We start from the raw sequence: 23,425 nt of genomic DNA, 5'->3' as shown, positions 1-23,425 counted from the left end.
GATTGTGGTGGATCATCAGCTGAACATGAGCTCTCAAGCCGATGCCGTAGCCAAGAGAATACATACAATCCTGGGATGCACAAACAAGGGAATCTTGAATAGGAGTACACAGGTTATTTCACCTCTGCATTTGGCACTGGTGCAACTGGCACTGAAATACCGTGTCCAGCTCTTTTGCCCACAATTCAAGGATGTTGATAAACTGGAGAGATTCAGAGAAGAGCCATGAGAATTAAAGGAAAAAAGCCATATAGCAGGGATGGCCAAATTTACTAACCCCTCTGTGCTGCATATGACAATCTTCAGAAGTTCAAGAACCAGGGTGTGCCTACTCAGGGTCTTCAGCCCTGCTGCTGCTGAAGCCCCCAACCCCAGCCAGCGTGCCCCACGACCCTCCTCCCCATTGGGCAGAAGTCCCTACCCCCCCACTCCGCTGCAAGGCACAGGTCCTGAGCTCTCTCCCCCCAAGTCTGGTAGGTGAAGGGACGGAGGGGGAGAAGCACGGAGGGCTACACGAGCCCCACTTTAATGGTAAAAGAGCCATATGTGGCTAAGGCAGGGGTAGCAGTAGCCAAACCGTGGCTTGTCATAGTGATACTCAAGGAGCTGGAGCTATTTAGATTAAAGAGAAGGTTAAGGGGTAATTTAATTATAGTTTAAGTACCTAGATGTCGAACAAATATTTAATAATGGACTCCTCTCTCTAGCAGAGAGAGAGCTGGATCCAATAGCTGGATGTTGAAGCTAGACAAATGCAGAGTAGAAATAAGGTATAAATATTTACTAGTGAGACTAATTAACCATTGGAACAATTTATTAAGGGTCACAGTGGATTCTCCATCACTGACAACTTTAAAATAAAGATAGAGCATGTTTTAGAAAAACATCCAAAGACTTATCTTGGGAGAGTTCTAGGGCCTGGGTTACGTGTGTCAGACTAGATGACCACAGTGGTCCTTTCTGGCCTTAGTTTTTAGATTCTAAGTGTACAAGCTGGTGAAGAGAAGGAAAGAAGTTACTCCATATCAGTAGAGTAAGTAAGTGGAAGAGAGAGACAGTCTGCATTACAATGCAGAGGTGAAAAAACTAGGCACTTTTATGAATTGTGTTATGCTAAACAGTGATGTTAAACTTAGATTACACATTAGTGTATGTAAAAAAAATAAATCAATCATGATTTCCTGTAAAGGAGAGTTTAAAGTTTGGAATTTAGAAAGGAGGAGTTCCTTCTCTAGAACTGAGTATAAGAGACACCTTTGGTGAAGGAGCACAGCAGCCAAGTTCTATGGAGCAAGTTCCTCAAGCTATGTCATGGTCCTCTTGCATCATCCAGATGGTGCAAGAGGGACCATAATCTGCCTGCAGATGCCCAGAGCTGTTCCTGTCTCAGACAGGACATGCCTGTGGCAATAGTATGTCAGATCCAGGCCCTACTCTTTGCGGTCTGTTGTAGGGGGCCAGAGATTCCAAGGCTAGAAGGGACAACTATGATCATCTAGTCTGACCTTCTGCATAATTACACACCCTAGAACTTCCCAAGAGAATTCCTGTTTGAGCTGGTTGGCATGTCAGGGCATGTGGCCAAGAATCACTTATTTTCTATTAGTATAGGGTCCATTAAGGACAGTGACGACAAGCTCCTGGTGGCTGGAGAAGCCCTACCCATTTTGCTGGCTAGAATAGAAAATGGCTGCATGAACACATCTTATTCACCCAATCAGTGGTGCGCCAAAAAAAAAACAAAACAAAAACAAAAAAGCCCTACCCAACCAGACCTGAACAACAAGCATCTCTAGAGGTTACAAAGGGGCAACCTACTCACGCACCTTAGCTTCTGGGCAGCCATGTTCTGACCTCAGAAATTGGGAGCCAGAATTAACCAGTCCACTTACCGAGCCAGAGATCTGCTTGGCAGAGAAAGATATGGCTGTACATCTGCAAAACACACCCACCCATCCCTGCCCTAGACACCCATAAAACTGTGGATAGGTGTGTCAGTGACTGTGACCTAGTTCTCTTTTCCCTTTGTAGCCCAATTGCAATATACCTGTTGCTAAGAGTTCAAATCAATATTCATGCACATACTAGTGTTTCCCCTATTAACTAAACTAAACTCCAACATGTAGCATGCGAATACCAAAAAAAACCTCTGTGGAGGCAAAGGTATTACTAGGCGTACTGGAATTTCAAAGGGGACAAAAGTACTTTACCAGAAAAATGTAAGCATGAAGTGCGAAAAAGCCATCCCAAATTTATTCTCAAAACATCAACAGAAATGCATCAGATACTCAAAACTACAGAATTCTTAAGTCATACATTCACAATGCAGAAACGTGACACTTGGGATGCCTTTGGCATGTTCGACGTAACAATATCCATTTTACAGTGTAAACAGGTACTGTTGTGTTCTTACTTACAAGTCCAGCAGGAAAGGCACAACATGGCAAAAATAGATCATAAACAAGAATCAGGTGCAACAACATTACACAAACTTTTGGTGATCTGCATTTTGGAGGGGGGGGGGGGGGCCTTCCACAATTGAGACTGGACTCAAAGGATTTCCTGCAGTCAGAAATCAGACTTCTTTCCATCATTCAGTCCTTTAATACCAAATGCTTAGTTGTTCTTCAATCTAGCTTTAGATTTTGTTACCTACACAGATCCAGCAAATGTAAGAAGAGTGAAAAATAAGTCCACGAAGTCTTCAGGTGCTTCCACTAATACATCAGGTTTTGGTTTCATATAGTGCATGGAAGCATCTGCTTGAATCTCAGTTCATTACAGTGGTCATTTATAGAAAAATAGACACTACATCTACAAAGAAAAAAAAATGAGGTAGATAACTTAGAATCCAGAGGGCTATCCCAATAACCTTCATACAATACACATGGGTCACCATGGTTTTGTGATGTAATGCAAGTGCACTAATCACCAAGAAACTTAATGACCAAAGTGGGAATGCCATCCAAAAAAACCCACAAAACATTAAACTTAGGTGTGAGTACTTTTGTATTTAAATACAGGTTTACACAAACTGATCTCCTAAATAACTCAAAATTTAAAAAAAAACAAACAAAAAACGTTCCTCTTGCTAAAGGAAACCAGTTCCAAAGCTTAGATGCAACAGTCATCTGAGATTCCTTGCAGAGCTTTCAGACCTGACCTTCTCTTTCTAGAGGAGAAAGGGGGGAGGGGGAAGAGAGGAAAAGTATATACATACCTACCCATGCTTCTTCAGGGCTTTTGGTACAAATAATATTTTAGGAGAAACTGCACATCTTTGGAAGGAGTAGTTTTGGCACTATTCTTAAGGGACTGTCCAAGTATTAAATAAGCAGCAGTCAACAATACAAGAGTATTCAGTTATTAGGAGCAATGATCAAAGGGGGAAAAAAGCCAGTAAAAGATCTTTTTACAGCTTCGGAGGCAAATAAAAATAAAAAAAATCTGTAGCCATATAGTAAAAAGTACATTAAAAAAAAAACAAAACAAAAAACAAAAACCCCACACAAAGACTATTTCTAAAAGGGTGGCAGACATTCTAGAATATTTACCCGCATAGTAAGTTTTCGTGTCGTCTGTAAATACAAAGTTTTTCCATGAACAGTAGGTTGTTTCTACTGTGTTCCAAACTCCCAAAGATTTCAGTTTAAACAGAGGCAAATGTTACAATCTTTGGAATTTCAAGTTGTGAAACTTCTGTAAGGCTGTACACATTAAAGTCACAAGTAACAAGGAATACTTTGCAAGACCCGCATCTTTCCAAATAAGAGGATTTTTTTTTTTTTTATTATTATTACTACTTTTGCAAAGCAACATCATGATTGTACTGTGGGCAACTCTTACAAAGACAACCATAAAATCATTTGCATGTCAATAGGAAAATAGGAGGTTGAGATGGAATCTCTTAAAAATATATGTTTGTAAATATATTTGCTCTTTCTGCATTTCACCTTCACAAAGAGTTTTTCTAACTAACAGCAATTTTGTTCTCCTCCATGAAGTGAGGGAACTGGTGTTTTGGCACATTGTCTGCAGCAGCACCACCAGCCTTCTCCATATCCGAGCTAATTCCAGACTGGGTCCCATCTGTCTTGGAGACTGTTGCAGTATTTATTGCAGAGCCACCCCCAATGGTGACTGGAAGGGAAGGTATGCCACCACTCTGGATCACTGAAATCTCATTAGTCTTCATTGCCAAGCCATTGCTGAGTACTGCTGCATACTGGTTCCATACTGTGGGATCAATGTTCACTGAAGGAGGCACTATATCCTTTGGAAACATTTCAGATACCTTCTTTGGATCATTCCCCAACAGAGCCATGGGATTATCAATGGATAATCTTCTTCCACGCCTGGCAGAGTTATTCCACATGTGAGTTCCAACATGGACCTTGCAGAAGAGGGGGTAGGAGAAGTTAGAAGATGAGAGCTATCATAATTCTTAGCTCCTGTTCTAGTCTATCCAAGTTCTTATACCTCACCAGCACTAGGGTATCTGAGCCTCAAGATAAAGTAAAGCCAAACATTCAGAGGAATGTTTATGTAGTTCTGTACTCAAACTACAGCAAAATCTTTGTTTAGATCTTTGTTACTGTAGAATGGCTTATATGCCCTACATGTTCTTGTTTACTTTCACCTGAAGTAGAACAAAAAGAGGGAAAGCAAGAACAGAAGTAGTCAGTTACTTAGTGCATGGGAAGAGTTTATTTTTTCCTCTACACAATTTAAGATACATTGGTTCTTAAGAATAGGCTACAGGGAATATTGGCAAGGCAAGGACTTATAGAAATGGTTTTACAAAAAGTTTAGCAGGAATAGAATTTTGGCAGCTAAAACACTCCTGTGTAGTTGGAAAACACAAATAGCATATTACTGCACAAACACAGAACCTCCTGAAAGACCACCCACCTACAAACAAGCAGCTATCCGTGCCCCAGTCTTCATTTTGTTTTCTAAGTTTGAGCATCTCTTTTCTCTCCTCCTCCTCCACTCCTTATAGAGTGCTTATGCAAAGGCTGTTAAAGAGGAAGAATCTTGAAGCTCTACAGTGTCAAACCATAGTGTGGGTGGGGAAGCTAAGTGTTCCTTAAAAGATAAATGGATTAATCTGATAAACAGGAGCACGATGGGCAATTTTTTGTGCTTAACTGAAATCCCTGAACATTGTTTGTTGCAGAACTTTGCTCCAGTGACAGCCATTTCAACAGGGGACTCAAGTGTGGGTTTGAAAGAATCAGATCAAATACAGTTTTGGTTTTTTAAACAGGGTTTTTCCCTGCATGCTGAGGTATCACCTAGATATGGGCTTCGGCTACTAAATTCAGATCCCACACCCACACCATGGTTCAGGAGCATTTGGAGGCAGGGTTTCTAAACAAAGCAGTTATAAGTTGCAGTTAAAAGTTACAGTTCTTCCCCTACAGGGTTTTTGTTTTTGTTTTTTAAAGTAGATTTAGGCTGATCTCAAGGCCTACTAGAGAGCTGTATGATCCTTGCATATTGAGAGACTATAGTAAACTCTGTCTTAAATGACCACCCAGAGGGCCAAGAGAAATTATTAGTGGCCATCTTTAAAGTGTGGACGATTATGATTAGGAGGAATAGAAGCATTTTAGCGAGGTTGTTTAAGAGACTCTTAGTGAAGGTGATTCCAAAGGCAGGCATCAGCACACCTCAGCCCCCTTAAGAATTGCTTACCTTCAGGTTTCCTTTTGTGGTAAAGGCTCTCCCACAGATGGTGCATGCAAATGGCTTTTCACCAGTATGGGTCCGTTCATGAATCTGAAGAGCACTTGCAGAGGAGAAGTTCTTCCCACACGTAGTGCAGATGTGCTGTTTAGCTGGACGGCAAAGCTTAGGCCGTGGCACCAGGAGAGGGGGAACACCAGGTGATAAAGTTGGTGGGCCAATAAAATGGCTAGTGCTAATAGGACGCTCACTAGGCATTTCCACTTTTATGAGGGCTGGTGGTGCCCTGACAAAAGCAGCATGAATGCTGCTGTGACCTGAAGAGAAAGAACACACACATTAGGCTACCCCCACTACACATTTCAGCTCTGTTTAAGCTTTGGAAGCAAGATATTGGGTCCAGATTTTTGAAGGTGCACAAGCCCAACACTCAATGCACATGCAAGCTGTAATTTGCAGGCACACTGGTGCTAATGGGTTGTAGATCTGTTTGAGGCAAGAGGGAGATGGGGTTCTTCAAATATGTCCCTTTGCATTCAGGATTTAACAACTTTCTCCCTGATCCAAAAAGCTCAGACACAGCATTCGCGATGCTAGGTTTACACTTCATATACTAGTGCTGAACAGTCTGTTCCATGGTTTATCAACACTGAAGTATCTGGTTTAGAGAGCTAATTAATAACTTTAGGACAAAATGCAAGATACTGAGCACAACTCCCATTGCAGTAAATGGGATGAGTGTGTGTGTGATCACTAGACAGCAGGAGGTTACAACTTGAAAACGTGTGTGTGTGTGAGAGAGACTTTACCTTCAAATGGGAATTTGAAACTAGGAAGATTTTCAGTGGCTTGCAGAGCAACAAGCACCATGTGCCTTTTGAAAAGGAACCAAACCAGCAGGATGGGGGGGGGGGGGGGGAGTCTTACTCCCAGTGGTCCTCTGAGGAGCTCCCCTCCAGATGGTTTTGTTAGTTGTGGGGAGTGCAGCTACTGGTCATAACTCACCATACTCTCCATTTGGGAAGTGTAACCCAGGTTCTTCTTTGATGACCTTTCGACCAATATTGCCATAAGTTAGATCCAAAGCGCCAGCCCCTTCCATCTCTGCAAGATGGTTTTCAGGGCCCTCAGCTTTATTTCCCATGCCAGCATCTTCTTGACTGTTGAAACCTGGTGACTTTGACCTAATGCTTTCAGATTGGCTATTGGCTGGGGACAATGCCTGGAATGAAGCAGATTCAGAGGCGGCAGGACTCCTGCCATTTTGATAATCTGGATCACCTGCCACAGAGGAAGAATCATTCGTCATGCCATCACTTTCTGCTGAACCATTGTCGCTAGACTTCAGGCTGCTTTGCCGTTGCAAGTTCAAAGCTGAATTTACCATTTTCATTTGGTTCTCCAGAGCTGCAATCCCAGAAAATGCTGTGCCTGGAGATTCTGACTGTGCATCATATGGAATTGGTGGTTTCAAAGAGTTGCTAGGGCCATCCTGAGAGTCTAGGTCTTCTTCCATCTCTTCTACGTTTTCCATGTTCTCACCTGGGCGAGTCAGGTCTCCATTCTTCTCAGTCACAGTAGGATCCACATCAGTATTATCACAAGTGTTTTCCGGCATAGGTGTATTGGGAATTTGTCCCCCCATATGCATGCGAATATGCTGCTGCAATACAACTGCATTTGTAAACTTCTTCTGACAAATTGGACAGGAATGTTGCATCTTTAGGGGGGTGTTTGCCCGGTGGACACCATAATGAGTCTTAAGGTTACCTTTTGTTGAGAAGGCACGGCCACAAATTTTACACTTGAATGGCCTCTCTCCAGTGTGAGTACGGTAATGCATTTTGAGTGAACTCTGGCAGCTCAGCACTCTGTGACAGATGAGGCACTCATTGGGGTCTGTGGTGGACTTGTCAATATTCTCAACCAATTGCTGTAGCTTAGATGTTTCTGAACCTTGCTCACTTGCTCCGCTTACATGGAAGACACTCACACTGCAGCTAGCTTGCGGTGAGCTCAGGCTCTGCTCAGTTCCAGACTCGTGACTCGCTGCTCCTGATGAGGAAGAACCACCTTCGCTTTCTGGAGAAGGCCTTGGCTGCATGTCACTTGAAAATGTGCTGGCAAGAGACTCCTTGATGCATGCTAGACTGGAGATATTCTGAGGCAAGCCAGTACCTACTGAGGTAGGTAGTGATGCCAGAATAGGCTTGCTGTCCACAATTAGGTTAGACTCATCCAGTGGTACAGACATTCCATATGGGATTCCACTGCTGGTGGGCACATTGTCCAAATGCTCAGGTACTGGATAGGGATTCATTTTAATGTGAGGGTACTTATCTTTATGACGCTGAAAATGCACTTTAAGGTTTCCTTTGGTTGTAAATCTGTTACCACAAATGTTACACTTGTAGGGTCTTTCGCCAGTGTGGGAGCGGAGGTGTATCTGCAAAGCACTATCGTTGCCAAAGACCTTGCCGCAGAACTTGCACTTATGTTTAAAGAAAGGTTCTTCAGTGTTTGGTTTGCTTTCAGACACGCTGATATTGGGGGGCTTCCCTTTCCCTTTCTTTGAGGGATCAATCACTGAAGAAACTGCCGAGAGTGGGTTTTGGAAGATGACAGAGCTGGATGATTGAGGTAGTAAAGGGTTTGGAAAACGAGACATAGAACTTGGGAGGCTTCTGTTTGCTTCAGGTTTCAGGGAGAAGGAAGAAGAAAGCCCACTGGCTACTGAGCCAGCAGTTGGAATGACCATATTAGAATGAGGTAGTTTTCCATGCTTCAAGGATTCCAGTGATAGGCTTTGGCTTCCAGCTTTTTGTCCAATTAAAGCAACAGCAGCAGACAGCTGCTGAGACATCTGAGCACCCAAAGCTTTTAGTGGATCAGTAGCAGCTACTATTGAAGGATGTAGGGCATGAGGAGCCATCATGGCAATTTGAATACGGATTTGCTCCGTGAGCTGAATTTGCTGGAGTTGCTGCTGCTGCAAGCACACGAGCTGTTCAAGGATCATTGGAATAGCATTAAAACTGGCTGCTGAGGAAGAGATAGCATCAGAGGTACGTTGATTCACAGCCACTTTAGTGCCACGTATTGTCTGCAAAGTCACATTAGTGTTTGGTACTTTGGATTTTGGTAAATAGCGTAGCCCATGAGTTGCAGGAGTAACAGGAGGTTCTGTTTTTAGATACATTCCTCCCACTGCTTCAGTATCAACTTTCCCCTCTCTCTTCTCCACAGAACCAGTGCAACTCTTTGACTGACTGTCCTTGGCTGGCTGGCTATCCTGTCGATCATTTGGAAAGCTCTCTGTAGAGGCTCCAGGGAAGTCTTCAGGGGGTATTGTTCCTTCACTATCATTCATGATTAGGACAGGTGGATTTTTAGTGCAATTTTTCTTATGCTCAAGGAATTCAGAGAGATCAAAGAACTCTGCACAACATTTCTCACAGATATTGGTTTCTTCTGTTCGGCACCTTTTGGAACTCATTTCACCATCTCCATCACCTGGGGCGTTTTGTGGACTCCCTAAGGAGGGGGGAGAAAAAAAAAAAGTCAAGTATTCCCTATGTATACATACATCTAGCACATGGGTAAGTTTTTTCCAGGTTAAGGCTGTAAGTAAGCCAAGAATTGAAAAGCTATAAATGCAAGATAATGGGAGCTTAGACACATGGACCAAATGCAAACCTCGGAGATGGGATTCCCAAGTCCTATCCCAAGCTCTGCTACTGATTCACTTTGTAGCTTGCTCAAGGTCACATTACGTCGTTTGTCTGTGAAAGTGGTATACTTTCCCACTGTCCGCCTTGTGACGGAAAGAGGAGCGATGTTACCTCCTAATTCAAATGGGGGAAACTAGGTCACTAGAAGTCTCTTTACACATGTAAAAATAGAAATGGGTGCTCTAACTAAGAGTGCTTGGATGAGTTGTTTTTTAAACAACTCAAGGCAAGAAAGTAATGGAGTGCATGCACGATTGTTTACTTTGTATTTAAAATTCATAAATTATGTTATTTAGAGGGTCAATGGCCAAATTCTAGCAAAGCCATATGAAGCTGTGAATCACTAGAATTAACATACATCGTAACTGCCTTCCATTTTATGAAGATTCCATTGAAGCACATAACCACTGCAGATAGAAACAATGAAGCTGCAATTATTCTCCCATATTACAGTATACGAGGTATTTTATGAAAAGGGTTGATAGAACGAATAAACCTGGTGTTATAGTCCATATACTAGAAATCAATGGAGAACTAATCATGTTAAGTAGATTACAGCTCTTATAATAATGAGACTTTTTGAAAGGAAACACTTCCTTTCAAGCAAATCAGACTGTATAAACACAAGACAAACCTTTGTGTGAATACTAGTTTGTTTAATTTAATGCTACTTTTAAGGGAAAGGGCTAATAAAGCCTACATTTTTAACATTCACGTGGAACAACTTTAAAGCTTCATCTTGTTCTAAGAAAGAGCACATATTATATATAGATATATACACACACACACACTATTTTAGCATATACCAGAGGTTGCCAAACCGGCAGAAGCCCGGAGCAGGCTCTCCGACTTTGAGCAGCATATTATAATCTTCAGGAGGATCAGAGTGTAGGCCAGGGGTGGCCAAACCTTAATAGAAAGGGGAAGTAGTATAATAATTTAACACTTAGAGTATTGAGAGTGGACAACTCACTACAGGATGGATTTGCAGTGTTGTTGGAACTACGTTGGTCTCAGAACATTGGAGAGACAAGGTGGGTGTTCAGTGTCACCAAATTCTTTTGACTTTTACGACAACTTTCAGGATATTTGGTATATGCATTGTAGTTGTAGCTGTGTTGATCCCAGGATATTAGGTGGGAAGGTAATATCTTGTATTGGACAAACTTCTGTTGGTGAGAGAGACAAGCTTTTGAGCTACATGGAGCTCTTTTCCCACCTTGTCTCTGTACAAGGTGGGTTGCAAGATAGCACTCCACTGTGAACTACACTCACTTTGGAATTTATGTAACAGCACTCGCCTGTCAGAGACAGTCTGTGGGGTGCAGGAAGCAGAAAGATTATGTTTTGTAAATTAGACAAAAACCCAGGTGTAATCACTTCCCCCTTCAATGTGCCAAAAGCTGAAGAGGAATTTTCCTGTTTTTCCAGACTTTTCTGGTCCGTCCCCCCCCCCCCCAAACTACACAGACTTTTAAAAATTCTGCAGAAAGATTTGAGGGGAAAATTTTACCTTGGTCTGAAAAAGGTGTTAACACTCATCCAAATGACCCTGATTTAGAGCCTTAAGCGCCTTAGGTCAGCGGACACCCAGGAGCCACTCATCAACTCACCATTGATGAGTTATGTCACATTTATTATCCCAACTTTAACAAGAAATCCCACAGTAATCGTATACTTCCATCAGTTGTGTTTTCACCTCAGAAGGCTGCAGCCCTATTTTATTCGTTAACAAGTTCCCCTTTCCTGCCACCAACCTATACACACAGCACTGGAGACATTCTATCTTCTACCAGGAAACCATAAAGTGCCCTCTGGCCACACACTGTGTGACCCTTTGATCACAGAGGCACTTTGTTTGAGTTTCATCTTTATAGGTCAATGGTGTAGAGGCCTGACACTGTATGGCTTCAGTAGGAGTTCAGGGTGTCAGCACCTCACAAGATCCGGTCCAATAATGCCAATAACCCAGGGACTGGAGTTATTTCAGTAGTATTGGATGCTGCATTTTAGTAACTAGACTATAGAGTAAGTGGTCACGATTATCACAGATCATTGATAAGCTTAATTTTCCAGCTTACTTTAAAAAGCGTTCAACTGCAAAATAATTACAGCCCCTATATCAGAGACATAGGTTACCAGGCTGCACAACGTGCATCTTGTGTGTGCAAGGGGGGGATTTACATGGACAGACAGTTTTACACCTACAACTCAGGCGAGTGTATATAGTTTGGGCCAGAATAATTTCATGGGGGAGGATGCGCCAAACCTTGACATTTGGCTAGAGTAACAGAGAGTCAGTCATACACTCTCTCTCTCTCTCTCTCTCTCTCACACACACACGCTTTTATCAGCAATGAAAACGCAAGAAAGTGTTTAGGGTTGAAATCTGTAGTTGCCCAGAGAATGAAAGGCTTTGAAGGAGTTTCCTTAAGCTAGGTCAGGTTAAGAAAAATTCACAGTAACATTATAGTGGAGAGAGATATAATCTCTGCCTTACAATAGCTACCAAAACAAGGCCTGTATAAGAGCAACTGAAGTAATATGCGCCTCAGTGTAAGGGGCCTGAAGGGGAGTATGGACTAGATGGTGACCTCTTGGGTGCCTTCCAGCCCTATATTTCAGATTAGCAGAACTGCACATCAAACACAGAGGCAAGGTGTATACTGCAGACCTACATTGGTATAATAATGTCCTGTAGGGGTGTGAAAAATCTGCACCCCTGAGCGACACAGTTATACCAACCTAATCCCCCATCTAGACAGCACTATGTTAACAGGAGAAGCAGCTACTGCCTCTTGGGGAGTGGACGCTGAGAGGGAGGAGTTCCTGTTGGTATAGGAGTGTCTTCACTTAAGCGGTACAGCTCCACTGATGCAGCATTAAGTGTAGACCTGCCCTGAAACACACAAAACAGAGCCTCCCGCAAAAAGAGAAAAATACAAACCACCACAAAGCATTTCCTCTCCACACCCCCAGCAACTCTACCAAATTGTTTTTTAAACCTAGGGATAAATAGCCAGGCAGTCCCCTAAGCAAAAGGTAAAGTGCTAGATCATAGTGACCAACTCTCAGTGCTGCACCCAAAATATACAATCAGCTCTCCAAAGAAATAAGAAATAAACCACTGTAGCTAAAAATCCATTTTTCACTGAAAAAAATTTCACTCGGAAATTTCAGTCTCCTAAAAATTTAAGGCCCAACTTGATTCAGGACTTGGTCAACAGAAAGCGACCAACTGAAGTCAAACATGGACATTTTAGAACTCCATAAATTTAGTTCTACCCTTATCAATGATGAGGGAGAGTAAAATTGAGATTTTTTTTTTAAACAAACAAACAAAAAAAAATAGAAAAAACCCCACTGTCCTTCCTGGAACTAAGGTGCACACTGACTCAAAAGGCTTTTTAGGCTCAAAGTTTCACAAGAACAATCTCACTCCCATCCAATATGTAACCCACCAAGCTGCAGGTTAAACCACCACAGCCTTTGTTCCAAACACTTGCAAATTTGGGATTAAGGCAGTGAGGTTTTTGTTCTGCCTGCAAAAAAAACAGTATAACTTTGAGGGGGACTCTGATTTAACTTGACTGGATTAGAAAGATAAATGTGAATGGTAGCGTCCCCCTTGTATTGATAGTAGACTTGTTTTGGCAGATGAGTGCCTTGTATCAATTGAAATTAAAATGGTAAAAAAGGAGAAGCTATGGACCTAATCTGTAAACCCCCTCACACATATTCCAAAAAGGTGGAACAAAAATGTTGAGATCACAAAATTTTTCACGAAATGGGAGATCTTGGTTTCTGGCCAGCCCTAGTTAACTTCCCTCCGATACACTCATGTGGTCCCATATTGCTCATTTGTTTCCCTATTTTTGACAATCTCACATTCACTGGGTCTGAGAAGATCTGAATTCAATTCCCAGTATAAAGAAAAGGAGTACTTGTGGCACCTTAGAGACTAACCAATTTATTTGAGCATGAGCTTTCGTGAGCTACAGCTCACTTCATCAGATGCATACCGTGGAAACTGCAGCAGTTTCCACGGTATGCATCTGATGAAGTGAGCTGTAGCTCACGAAAGCTCATGCTCAAATAAATTGGTTAGTCTCTAAGGTGCCACAAGTACTCCTTTTCTTTTTGCGAATACAGACTAACACGGCTGTTCCTCTGAAACCTGTCATTCCCAGTATAGACTCCTGGGTAACCCTGGGAAAGATAGTGAGACACAGCCTTCCTCCCCGCCTCCAGATCTCCTCCCAATTGTGAAATGGAGGATACTTTTGTGCCTCACAGGGCAGAGGGTTGAATATAAATGAATCAATATTGGCAACTTGGGTGAGGTAATGTCTTTTTTGGACCAATATATGTTGGTGAGAGACACCAGCTTTTGAGCTCACGTAAAGCTCTTCTCCAGGTCTGGTAAGCTTAGGGCTAATCTACACTGGCAATGCTAAAGCGCTGCTTGCCTTGTGTGGTTGCGGTGCGGCACTGGGAGAGCTCAACAACAATCACTCAGGGGTGTGAAAAATCCACCCCCGAGAGACATAAGGCTATGTCTACTACGTCTACACGGCGCAACTTTTAGCGACACAGCTGTGCTGCTACAGCCGTGCCGTTAAAAGGCGCACAGCCTACCTGCTGTTTGTCAGTGGGAGAGCGCTCTCCCACCCACAAAACTGCCACCCCAACGAGTGGTGGTGTCCACGGGAGAGCAGTCCCTACCAGCACTTGTTGTCAGCAAAACTTGTGTCTTTTGGGGGTGTATGGGTGTTTTTTAAAAGACACCATTGAACAGCATGAAATTTGTCTTTCACTTGCCAGTGTAGATAAAACCATAGTTAGACCAACCTAACTCCCAGTGTACACAGTACTACAGTAACACTGTAGTTATGTTCCTGAAAAATACTACTTTAAGTGAAATGATGTTAAGCTAATCAAATTTCCCCATAAGAATTAATGTAGACGGTGGGGGGTTAGGTTCCAGGGAGATTTTTGTTCCACCAGACAAAAGATTATGTACATATACAGTACAAATTGTAAATAATTTTAAACAATTTAATACTGTACTCACCAATGATGTTTGTGAAGCTTGGTTGAGGCAGGGGTGTAGTGGGGTCGGGCTGCAGAGGCTTAACCCATTCCGCCTGCCTGGCACGCTCCTTCGGGGGAGTGGGGTCGGGGGCTTCCCTGTCCCCCGGCTAGAACGCTAGGCGGACTGGGGCAAGCCCCCATGCCCTGACCCCGCTCCCTGGCTGGAACGCTAGGTGGAGCGGGGCAAGCCAAACAATCTTATAATGGAACATAATGCGACTTTAAATAGATCAGCAACCTAATAACAAAACAATGTTAACCAGGATGATTAAGTGAGGAGTTACTGTATGCCAGGAGACCACCAACCAACATAGCTACTGCCTTTTGGGTGAGGTGGATTAACTGAGCCAACAGGAGGTCAGCATAATAGGGCTTGTCTACACTGGCAATTTACAACACACCCCTGAGCGCTGCAAGTTTCAGTGCTGTATACGCCCCTCATGGGAGTGATTTAAAAAAAAAAAAAAAAAACCAACCGAGTGCTGGGAGAGCTCTCTCCCAGTGCTGTGCTGCAACCATATAAGCCACCTTAGCTAAAGCGTTGCCAGTGTGCACCGCTCCAGTGATGTAAGGTGTAAGACTGTTTAGCATAAGTAGTTAACACATTTCAAGGGACCATTTATGGTAAAGTGGCCCATTAAACCCGTTCCTCCCTATGACTGGAGGGGTGGTGGGGTGTTAGTGGATTATAGATTGTAATAAACCATAAATTCAGTCTCTATTCAGTCCATGTTTAATATTTAGCAAAGTTATGAATTTAAGCCCCCAGGCTTGTCTTTTGAAAGTATTGTGTGTTCTGAGGACAGAGTGACAATCGTGCATTCAATAGTGGTAAAACAGTTGGGTACTATAGGTACTGAGATCAGAGAAAGACAAAGAGTGATGAGCTTCTCTCTCACCAACAGAAGTTGGTCCATTAAAAGATATAGCCTCCCCCATCTTCTCTCTTTTATCCTGGAATTGACATGGCTATACCACCACCACAAACATTTGAGATCCTAGACAGAGACAGGGGCCGGGGGGGGGAGGGGGAATCTGCTCTTAAAATAAATAAAAAAATTAAAAAAAAAAGTCACCAGAGATCCTTGTTTTGATTTCTAGCTGCCACCTCCTCTTCCCAGTCTTGTAGGAACACTCCAGTGATTGCAATCAGGCCACCTCATTTACCAAAACATGCCTTGCTCTACCAACCCACCCTAGAAACAGTTATCAGTGACACATACTTAACAGTCTTAAAATGTAAGGTTACTTCTGTGCAAAGAAAGTTCACCATGCATGTCTACATCTGTGGAGAACTCTGTCCAAATACTGTAACAGTATTTGTCAAGTAGCAAGGGAGTTCTGTTAGAACAGTTACTCATGCACTTAAGTTAACCCGCTCAAAAATACTTCACAGGGATTGAACCTCTACTGTTTTCTATCCCCCCCTCCCCACCTTCGAATTTCAGGAATGTTATCTCTCAGCATCTAGTTATCCAATAAGTTAGAAGAATGCAGTAAACCCAGCAGGGGTTTTAGATTCAATCACTGCCAAAAGGATGGGGGGGGGGGAGAAGAGTCCACTATTGTGTAGGATAAGGTGGTAATTTACAATAAGGTCTGATGAAATCTTTAGACTCAATTTTAAGTTTTTAAAAACAGTTTCCTAAAGACAATTAATAAAATACCCCACACCTTTTACCTGATTTAATTTGATTTAGTGGAGAGCTATTGGAAAGAAGAAAGAGGAGAGGAGGGTGGTTGGTCAGAGACCATGAAACAAAACAAAAAAACAAAACACACCCACACACCAAATTTTAAAGTGTCTACTTCACAGTAACTGAAGTTAATACCCAGTGAGGTTTCTTCATTTTTACAGAAATTTCATCAGTTTATCTATTCTCACTTTCCCAATAGTGACTGTTAGCATAATCATACACTCCTTTTCTTCCTTGCTTTCAAAAATTAATTTTAAATAATCAGTTCAGTAATTTCTAGTTTTGAAGGGCTCAACCAGCATTTAAAAAAATTAGACTAGACACTTTGTTCTCAAGTCTAGCAATGTCTGCAACAAACTCAAAGTGTGCTATTTTAAGCCTTTCAGGGGAAAAAAAAACAAAAAACAAACCCTCACAAGCACGTTGAAGAAAAATAGGACTGAATAAACGTGTCAAAACAGCTAACTACCAAGACCCATCTGCTTTAGTAAATAAGTTTGGCCCCCTCCCCAATTTTAAGAAATGCAGGTGGTTTATTTTAAAACATTTGAAGTTTCCAATAATGATTGAAGACAATGTAATTAAATCTCCCACTGCAGAAGTCAGTCAATACCAGTTTCCTACCCAAGAATAACCAGACAAGAGACTTCTTGTGCCTTATAATACTTTTAGTTTATAGGTTGTGAATTGTCTTCCAAGGTTTTAATCTAACCTTGTTAACAAACCTTTAAGAGTACTAATTAGGTTAACCCAGAATATATTAAAGTTTCACAGAAATTGCTTTGAAAATCTAAAGGTGCCAAATCATTTAGACAAATTTAAGACTCTAGCTATCCTCACATAAAAGAAGGATTTTGTAAAAACAGAGATTGCAACTCTTAAAAGTCTTAGGACTAGATCTCTAAATTCCATGTCCTTGCATGATTAACCTTCTGGTGTAGTTTCAAAGGGCTTTAAAAACAAAGTTACTGAATGCCATGACAAACCGCTTTAAAATGTCTGCAGTTACCTGCTGAGGCTCAAAACTGAAAGCTTTAGCAAACACATGTTCTGATGCTGCTATTAACAACTGAGCTTAAAAGGCCGAACAGTGGAGGGCACTCATGTATTACACTGAAAACAATATCCATTTCTGGAGCCGGGAAGGCAGGTTAGCTCGATCAAAAATTACAAAAACCGTCTACTTTCTCCAGAACAAGAGATTGCAATTTAAAACAGCAGTCGCGACAAACATGCAACTAAAATTCATTCGTTATTGGTGGCTGGAACAAATTAATCATTCCCTAAGGACATGTAAATAAGTAGGTTACCATCTGCCCCCAAAACTATGCTAATTTAAAAACGGAGGTCGAAAAGTGCAGTGGTTAAAATAGGCTAGAAAAGCTACCAACATTTTGGATTACACGCTGCAGGTAAACCCGAGTTCTTGGGTTTGCGGAGCGAAGAACATTTCGGAACCTAAGTTCAGGACAGACAGAGTCACTCCACACTGGGAAAATTAAATAACTCGGTGTTGCAAAGAGCAGAACAGAGGACTCCAAAAGTCAATGAAACCTGCCTGGCTGCAACACCCCAGAATGGAGGAAAGTCTTTTGCTCTACCTGACCCACCACGGTTTCTTCCTCAGCGCTCAATTACTTCCACCAGCCCGTCCTTCGCCCATAAACAAGGCGGCCCGAGACCACACTTAACACGAGAACAGTGTTTAAGACCAAGCTAAACGGCGCAAACCCCGCTGCCAAGGTCAATTGCATGAGAGTCCTAATTGTAAGCTTGACATCAACTTACCACCCACAGCAGGCAGGAGGAGGCAAAGGTTAGAGCAGCAGCTCTGTCAAAACGTCACATGCTGCAGGGTTTAGCAAGAGGACTTGATCAGGACAACCAATATAACGTTTCACTTACGTAAAAGGGAAAAAACAAGACAGACATTTCCCCCCTTCCAGTCAGTCAGCCTGCCTTGCATGCTTCCCCCAATGGCTAGAATTTACAGCTCTGCACAGATTAGCCAGCCCCGGCACACCGTCAGCCCTGGATGCAGTAATGGTGACTGAACCCACCTAGAGCTCTGGTAGATTCAAACAGCACTAACTAGCTGTTAATTTAAACCGCAGCAACGGGCCACGGCAGGCGTGTTGAATTCTCAAGTTGGGCCGCACTGAATATTTCCATCAAATATAACCTGACCCGTCTCCGAGCGCTATCTGGCTTCACCTCACACCGACTCAATGGACAACTTTTGCAGCATAAATCATGTTTGCACCAGAAGTTCTGGAATCAGTGGCTCACATCTCTAAGGGCTCATTAACACAGTTTACTGCATGAAACCCATTGTTTTGAGAAGCTACAACTAAGAATACCTCCTTTATAGCAGCATGAGCTGAGAAAATATATTTTGAGAATTATTACAGAACTCAATTGTGGGGATCCCAATGTGAATGGATGCCCACATACAGTATACAACTTCAGTTCTTAGCCTGGAAAGATTTTTTTTATTATTAAGAGTCGTATACTGCATTTTCAGAATCCTACATTTTAATGGCTGTAATCCAGTACAATGGGCAGTTTAAACCCTTTTGTGAAAATGCTAATTTCCCACTGTGTAGTATTATTCTCAAGTGACCACCTGCCGATTTTTTTGACCTGTTAATCGATCACCAGGTTAGCAAAACCATTTTCTGGCACACTGCATTGTTCTCAGAGGTGGGTCTCAAATTGCTTTGCAAATGTTCTCTTGCAAAAGAGCGAGATAAGGGCTTGATTTTATTATTGCCATTATGCATATATTTGATCATTTCTCCGGCAATCTGGCAGGAATTTTAACTTTGTCATGGAGCTTCATCCCTTGGTATTTATGGACACACCTAGGTCGGAGAATATCTAGATTCTTCTGAAGAGTAGGAGATAAATTATGGTTAATCCTGAGTCCAGATTTTATTTTATTTTTTGGTATCACGTCAAGGCTGTTTTATTTAGCTAAGGGGTTCGTAGAGATGGTTTAACTCCCACCCACTTCTTCTGATCGTTATCACAAACAGTAGCGGAGAGATTTCTGCAACGGTTTCTATAACTTTGTTCCAAGCTGGTATTGTAGGAGTGGAGAAAGAGCAACAACAGTCAGGTAGCTCTGGCTCAGGATGGGCGGCACACTAGCCCCATTCTGCGGGGGTGGGAGGAAGGTTAAGAACAGAGGGAAATCTGCTCAGAGATTCACCAGCAGGGCTTCTGAATAATACAAAGTTTGGGCGGGGCACTGGGGGAAGGGGCAACCCGTCTGTCCACAAGTCCTTCAAGAGCAGGAGCCGTCATCTGCAGCTCTGAACACCATGTTATGCGTCTATGGGCGAAGGGGAAGCTACCATCCAACTTCAAAAGACCTTGGGGGGGGGGGGGGATGTTCAAAGTTTTCTTTACAGATCCCCTAGTACTGCCAGTGACCCCTGGGTGGCGCAAGAAAACAATTCAAGTTCCACAATAAATTAAAGTCAAGCAATGCGCTAGATTGTGGATACCGGGCTAATTTTGTCTGTTACAGATTGACAAGCCCCCCACCCCCCCAAATGCCCATCGAACCTAAGGTAATGTAGCCAAAGCAAAAAAGTTAGGATTAAAAAAAAAAAAAAAACAAAAACCAAACACACTCCACCCCACTCTGGGTATTTAATAGACTGACAGACATGCACACCCACCAGGCAAGTTCCAGAGATGGTGCTTTAAATTGCTGTCCTTCGAGACCTTGCAAAATCATTAAAAAACCCTGATAATACCTGTTACTCGAAAGGATGAGAAAAACCCTTCTCTTCTCCCTCCCCCACCCCCTCTGGAGTAACTGCAGCTTCAGGAGAGTTATTAACCCTTTTGTTTCAGCACAGCCCCCGGAGGTGACTCTCCAGCAGTGGGCAGAGATTTACATGTGGAAACATCACCTCCATCCCCCCAGCCTAACCATATGCACAAAGGAAAACAGTCATGCATTAAACATGGGATTTATTGCCTTCTGGCCAGCTTGCTGTTTCTTAAGTCACCATTAACCGGACCCAACAATTGGACATTTCGGCTCAAAGAAAGAAGGGGGGGGGGGGAGAAATAAGAATCCGAATCTCCTGCGGTTTGGGAATAGGCGGCTCCTGTTACATACATTGTTACTGATCATTTCTACCTATGCGGAAAAAGTGATCAAGCACTGAATTTGGGGAGTTATTTGAATATTTGACCTTTAAAGACAGAAGAGCCGACCCACAGAATTACAGAGTCCAGGTTGTTTAGGGTTAGTAAAATCCTGCGGACCCCCCCCATCCCAAATATCTCGAGGCAGCTGGTGCTTTAATAATAATAAAATAATCGGAACTATTTACAAATCCCACCTTCATCTCTCTTGGGGACGGGACTGAAACTGACGATTCCTAATTGAGACCAGAGAAATTCACTGATCTACATAACCAGGCAAATTCAGTTCTAATAATACCAACCCCAAGTAGTTGCAGAGGTTGATATCCAGTAGGTCAATAGGAATTATGCGATGAGTGGCATTAGATCCGCACCGATTTTTTTTTAAAAAGAGTAGGTTGAAATTTAAACTGACAATTAACAGTAAAGGAATCGGCCCATGCAGTCGTCTACAAGTGCTACAAATTCTCCCCAATTTAGCGATGCACCAACAGAAAAACCCTGGGAACATATGAGAAGAAGCTGCATAGTCTCGATGAAACTTTCAAACAGGATCCAGGAATTACAACTCTGCTCAATTCGTTTCTAACTAACAGCACTTATGCTAGGTGATCAATTCCACTCCCACCCATCCACCCCCGATTTCCCCCTCTGCGCACCCCGCTCCCAAAGATCAGGGATAACTTCATTGCAAACGTAATTTTCCCTTCCTCTAAAATACAACGATCCAGAGCATCTAATAGTGGTTCCCGATATTAAAAGTCCCACCCCACTCAAATACAAAACACACGCACACACACACACACCACGTTAGCTCACCGGAGTTATTTTAGGAAGTCGGAAATCAAAGATGGCTGGAGGTCAGGCTACAAAAGGTCCAGGGCGATTGTGATCTCCAACCAAACTAGCCAAAGCAGGGTTTTTTTTTGTTTGTTTGTTTTTAAGAAATCCCCACCAAAAGAACCATAAAATAAATAGATCCAGAGAAACAAAACTAAAGCCTTTCCCTATGCCTGCGCTAAAGAGATGGTTTGCAACTCCTTTCTGTCTCTCCCCACCCCCACCCCCCAAAAAAATCTTTTCCGGCTGGGTAGGGTTTGGGGGTTCACCTTGCATTAGGCTACAACAAAACTGGCTGTATCAAGGCACGTAGCAGATCGCATCCTGCTTCCCTGGCATGAGACAAGGTAGAGAGCCCGGATTCCCGTCTAGAGCCAGCACACGTTAAACTTTAAGGGGGATGGGGAGGAAAGGCTTTCACACACACCCAACAGGGACGGCAGGGCAACACACAGAGAGATTTCGGCTGCGATCCGAGTGGTCAGCAAGGAGCAACCATGGGGCTGGAGCTCTGGGCAGACCCACCGGACAGTTTTAAGGGGCGGGGGGGGGGGGGAATCCCGTTGCGATTTCAGAAGAAAAAGAAGGATCAGGCCCGATATCAGTCGAACAATGATTGAAGATAAATGAGGGGTTGGGGTTTTTTAATTTGGGGGGGGCAGATTATGGGAATAAATGGTACAAACAACGAGTGGTCAGTGTGGGGTCATGATCTCGAGCCGAATCCCCTGCGTGTGGGGTGGGGGGAGGGGACGGGAAAAGCCACACACGCACCCACACAAAACCCCTTATTCCCTGGCTGATTTCTTTGCACATCTATTAAAGTTGGTAATTGGCAAGCCTCCGTCTCTTACTTTGCGCCTTACCACTTGCAGCATCTGGGGGCGGCTCCTCCTCGGAGTTGATGTGCTGGGGTTTCGCCTGCTTGCGTCTCGACATGGTGCACAAGCATCGGGAGCAAAATAGTAGCAATTATTTTCTTCACAACAAATTCCTAGAGTTGGGAAATTACCCCCCTTGGGCGGAATGCGCATGTCAGAGTAATTATGATTATCAATAATGCATTGCGATTTATCATGGGTCCCTGACAGCTGATTGGCCTGAGTCCAAAGGCTCACAGATTATTCAAATAAGGTCCATTGATCAGGGAGCAGAGGGGAACGCTGGGCATTGTAGTTTTCCCACTGCTGCTCTGTCCCATGCATGTGACAAAAGCGTGTGCTCCGAACATAGCTCTGGGGGAGCCAGTCTCATCATTTCCTACTACCTGATTGGATCATATTTCCTTTAAGGGGCGGGAGGGGGGGTGAAAGAGGAGCATGAATCCATCTTTGAGAGTAAACAAACAATCTGGCAGCCCGATTTTCTGGGCTATCCGGGGGACAAAACCTTTGTTATCTCACCTGTCCTTTTTATTTTCTATGCGTGGTTTAAAGATTATTTTTTAAGTAAAGCAGAACCTTGAAACAATGCAATGTGGAGGGCTAATTCTTCCGTTTGTCCTTAGATATGATGGGGAAAGCAAAAGAGCATGATCATGTGATTGCCCAACTGGATAAATTGGAGGACAATATGGTGCATGGTGGGGATGGTATGAGGCGTCGGAGGGGAGGATTAAAAAAAGTAAAACCCAGGATACAGAATAATGTTGTGTATGTAAACTACTGGCACATTGCTTTATTTTCTTCCAAATACCTTATTCAAGACTCGCTTTCTTCTGGGAGGCTCACCAAAAATGGGTCAGTGAGAATAATTATTAAATAAATACAATACTGCAAAAAGTAGAGTAGATAACAAAAATAAAAAAAACCTTGGAATTTGAAAAACTACCAACAAAGAACAAAAACTTCTTTTAAAGGACATGCATTTGCCCAAGTATAATCTCTCTGCTGTTTATTTCTGCCACTTATTACATCACATCTTAAGAGAGGCACTGGTCTTGCAAACAGATTCACACCAGTAGACCTGCTGGAACCATTTAGAGTCCCTCTGAAGTCAATGTCTCTATGTGTGGATTTGGGTCACAGGGTTGGAGCCCCATAGAAGTAAATTGGAGCCTTAGCTACTGATCCTGCAAAGTGTTCTCATGAGTGGAGGTTGGCTGTGCCCAGTCTGACCCCCACTGTCCGTGGCAACAGGCATCTGCACAGGGGTAGAAGTTTCTGATGCAGAACTCCTTGCATGACTAGAAGCTTAGCAAAAAGA

At 42.9% G+C, this 23,425-nt stretch overlaps 1 protein-coding gene across 1 annotated transcript; it reads right to left on the bottom strand.

The window, feature by feature from the left end:
• Window positions 1-2,231: 2,231 nt before the first annotated feature.
• On the bottom strand, window positions 2,232-22,175 carry SALL4 (spalt like transcription factor 4). The gene is made up of 4 exons (XM_075118765.1): window positions 22,087-22,175; window positions 6,697-9,225; window positions 5,701-6,008; window positions 2,232-4,393 (listed from the first exon to the last, which is right to left on the bottom strand). The coding sequence occupies exons 1-4, from the start codon at window positions 22,157-22,159 to the stop codon at window positions 3,971-3,973; spliced, it is 3,333 nt and encodes a 1,110-aa protein (XP_074974866.1). The 5' UTR covers window positions 22,160-22,175; the 3' UTR covers window positions 2,232-3,970.
• Window positions 22,176-23,425: the final 1,250 nt, after the last annotated feature.

Source organism: Caretta caretta, chromosome 13 (assembly GCF_965140235.1).
Source record: "Caretta caretta isolate rCarCar2 chromosome 13, rCarCar1.hap1, whole genome shotgun sequence".
Taxonomy (NCBI): Eukaryota; Metazoa; Chordata; order Testudines; family Cheloniidae; genus Caretta; species Caretta caretta.
This window is presented reverse-complemented; position numbering and strand designations above follow the sequence as displayed.

Coding starts and splice junctions, on each gene's coding strand:
- SALL4 (XM_075118765.1), bottom strand. CDS start 22,159: ATGTCGAGACGCAAGCAGGCGAAACCCCAGCACATCAACTCCGAGGAG. Junction 9,226..22,086: donor GCCCCCAGATGCTGCAAGTG/GTAAGGCGCAAA, acceptor CCCCCTCCTTAG/GGAGTCCACAAAACGCCCCA. Junction 4,394..5,700: donor CCACAAAAGGAAACCTGAAG/GTAAGCAATTCT, acceptor CTCTTCTGCAAG/GTCCATGTTGGAACTCACAT.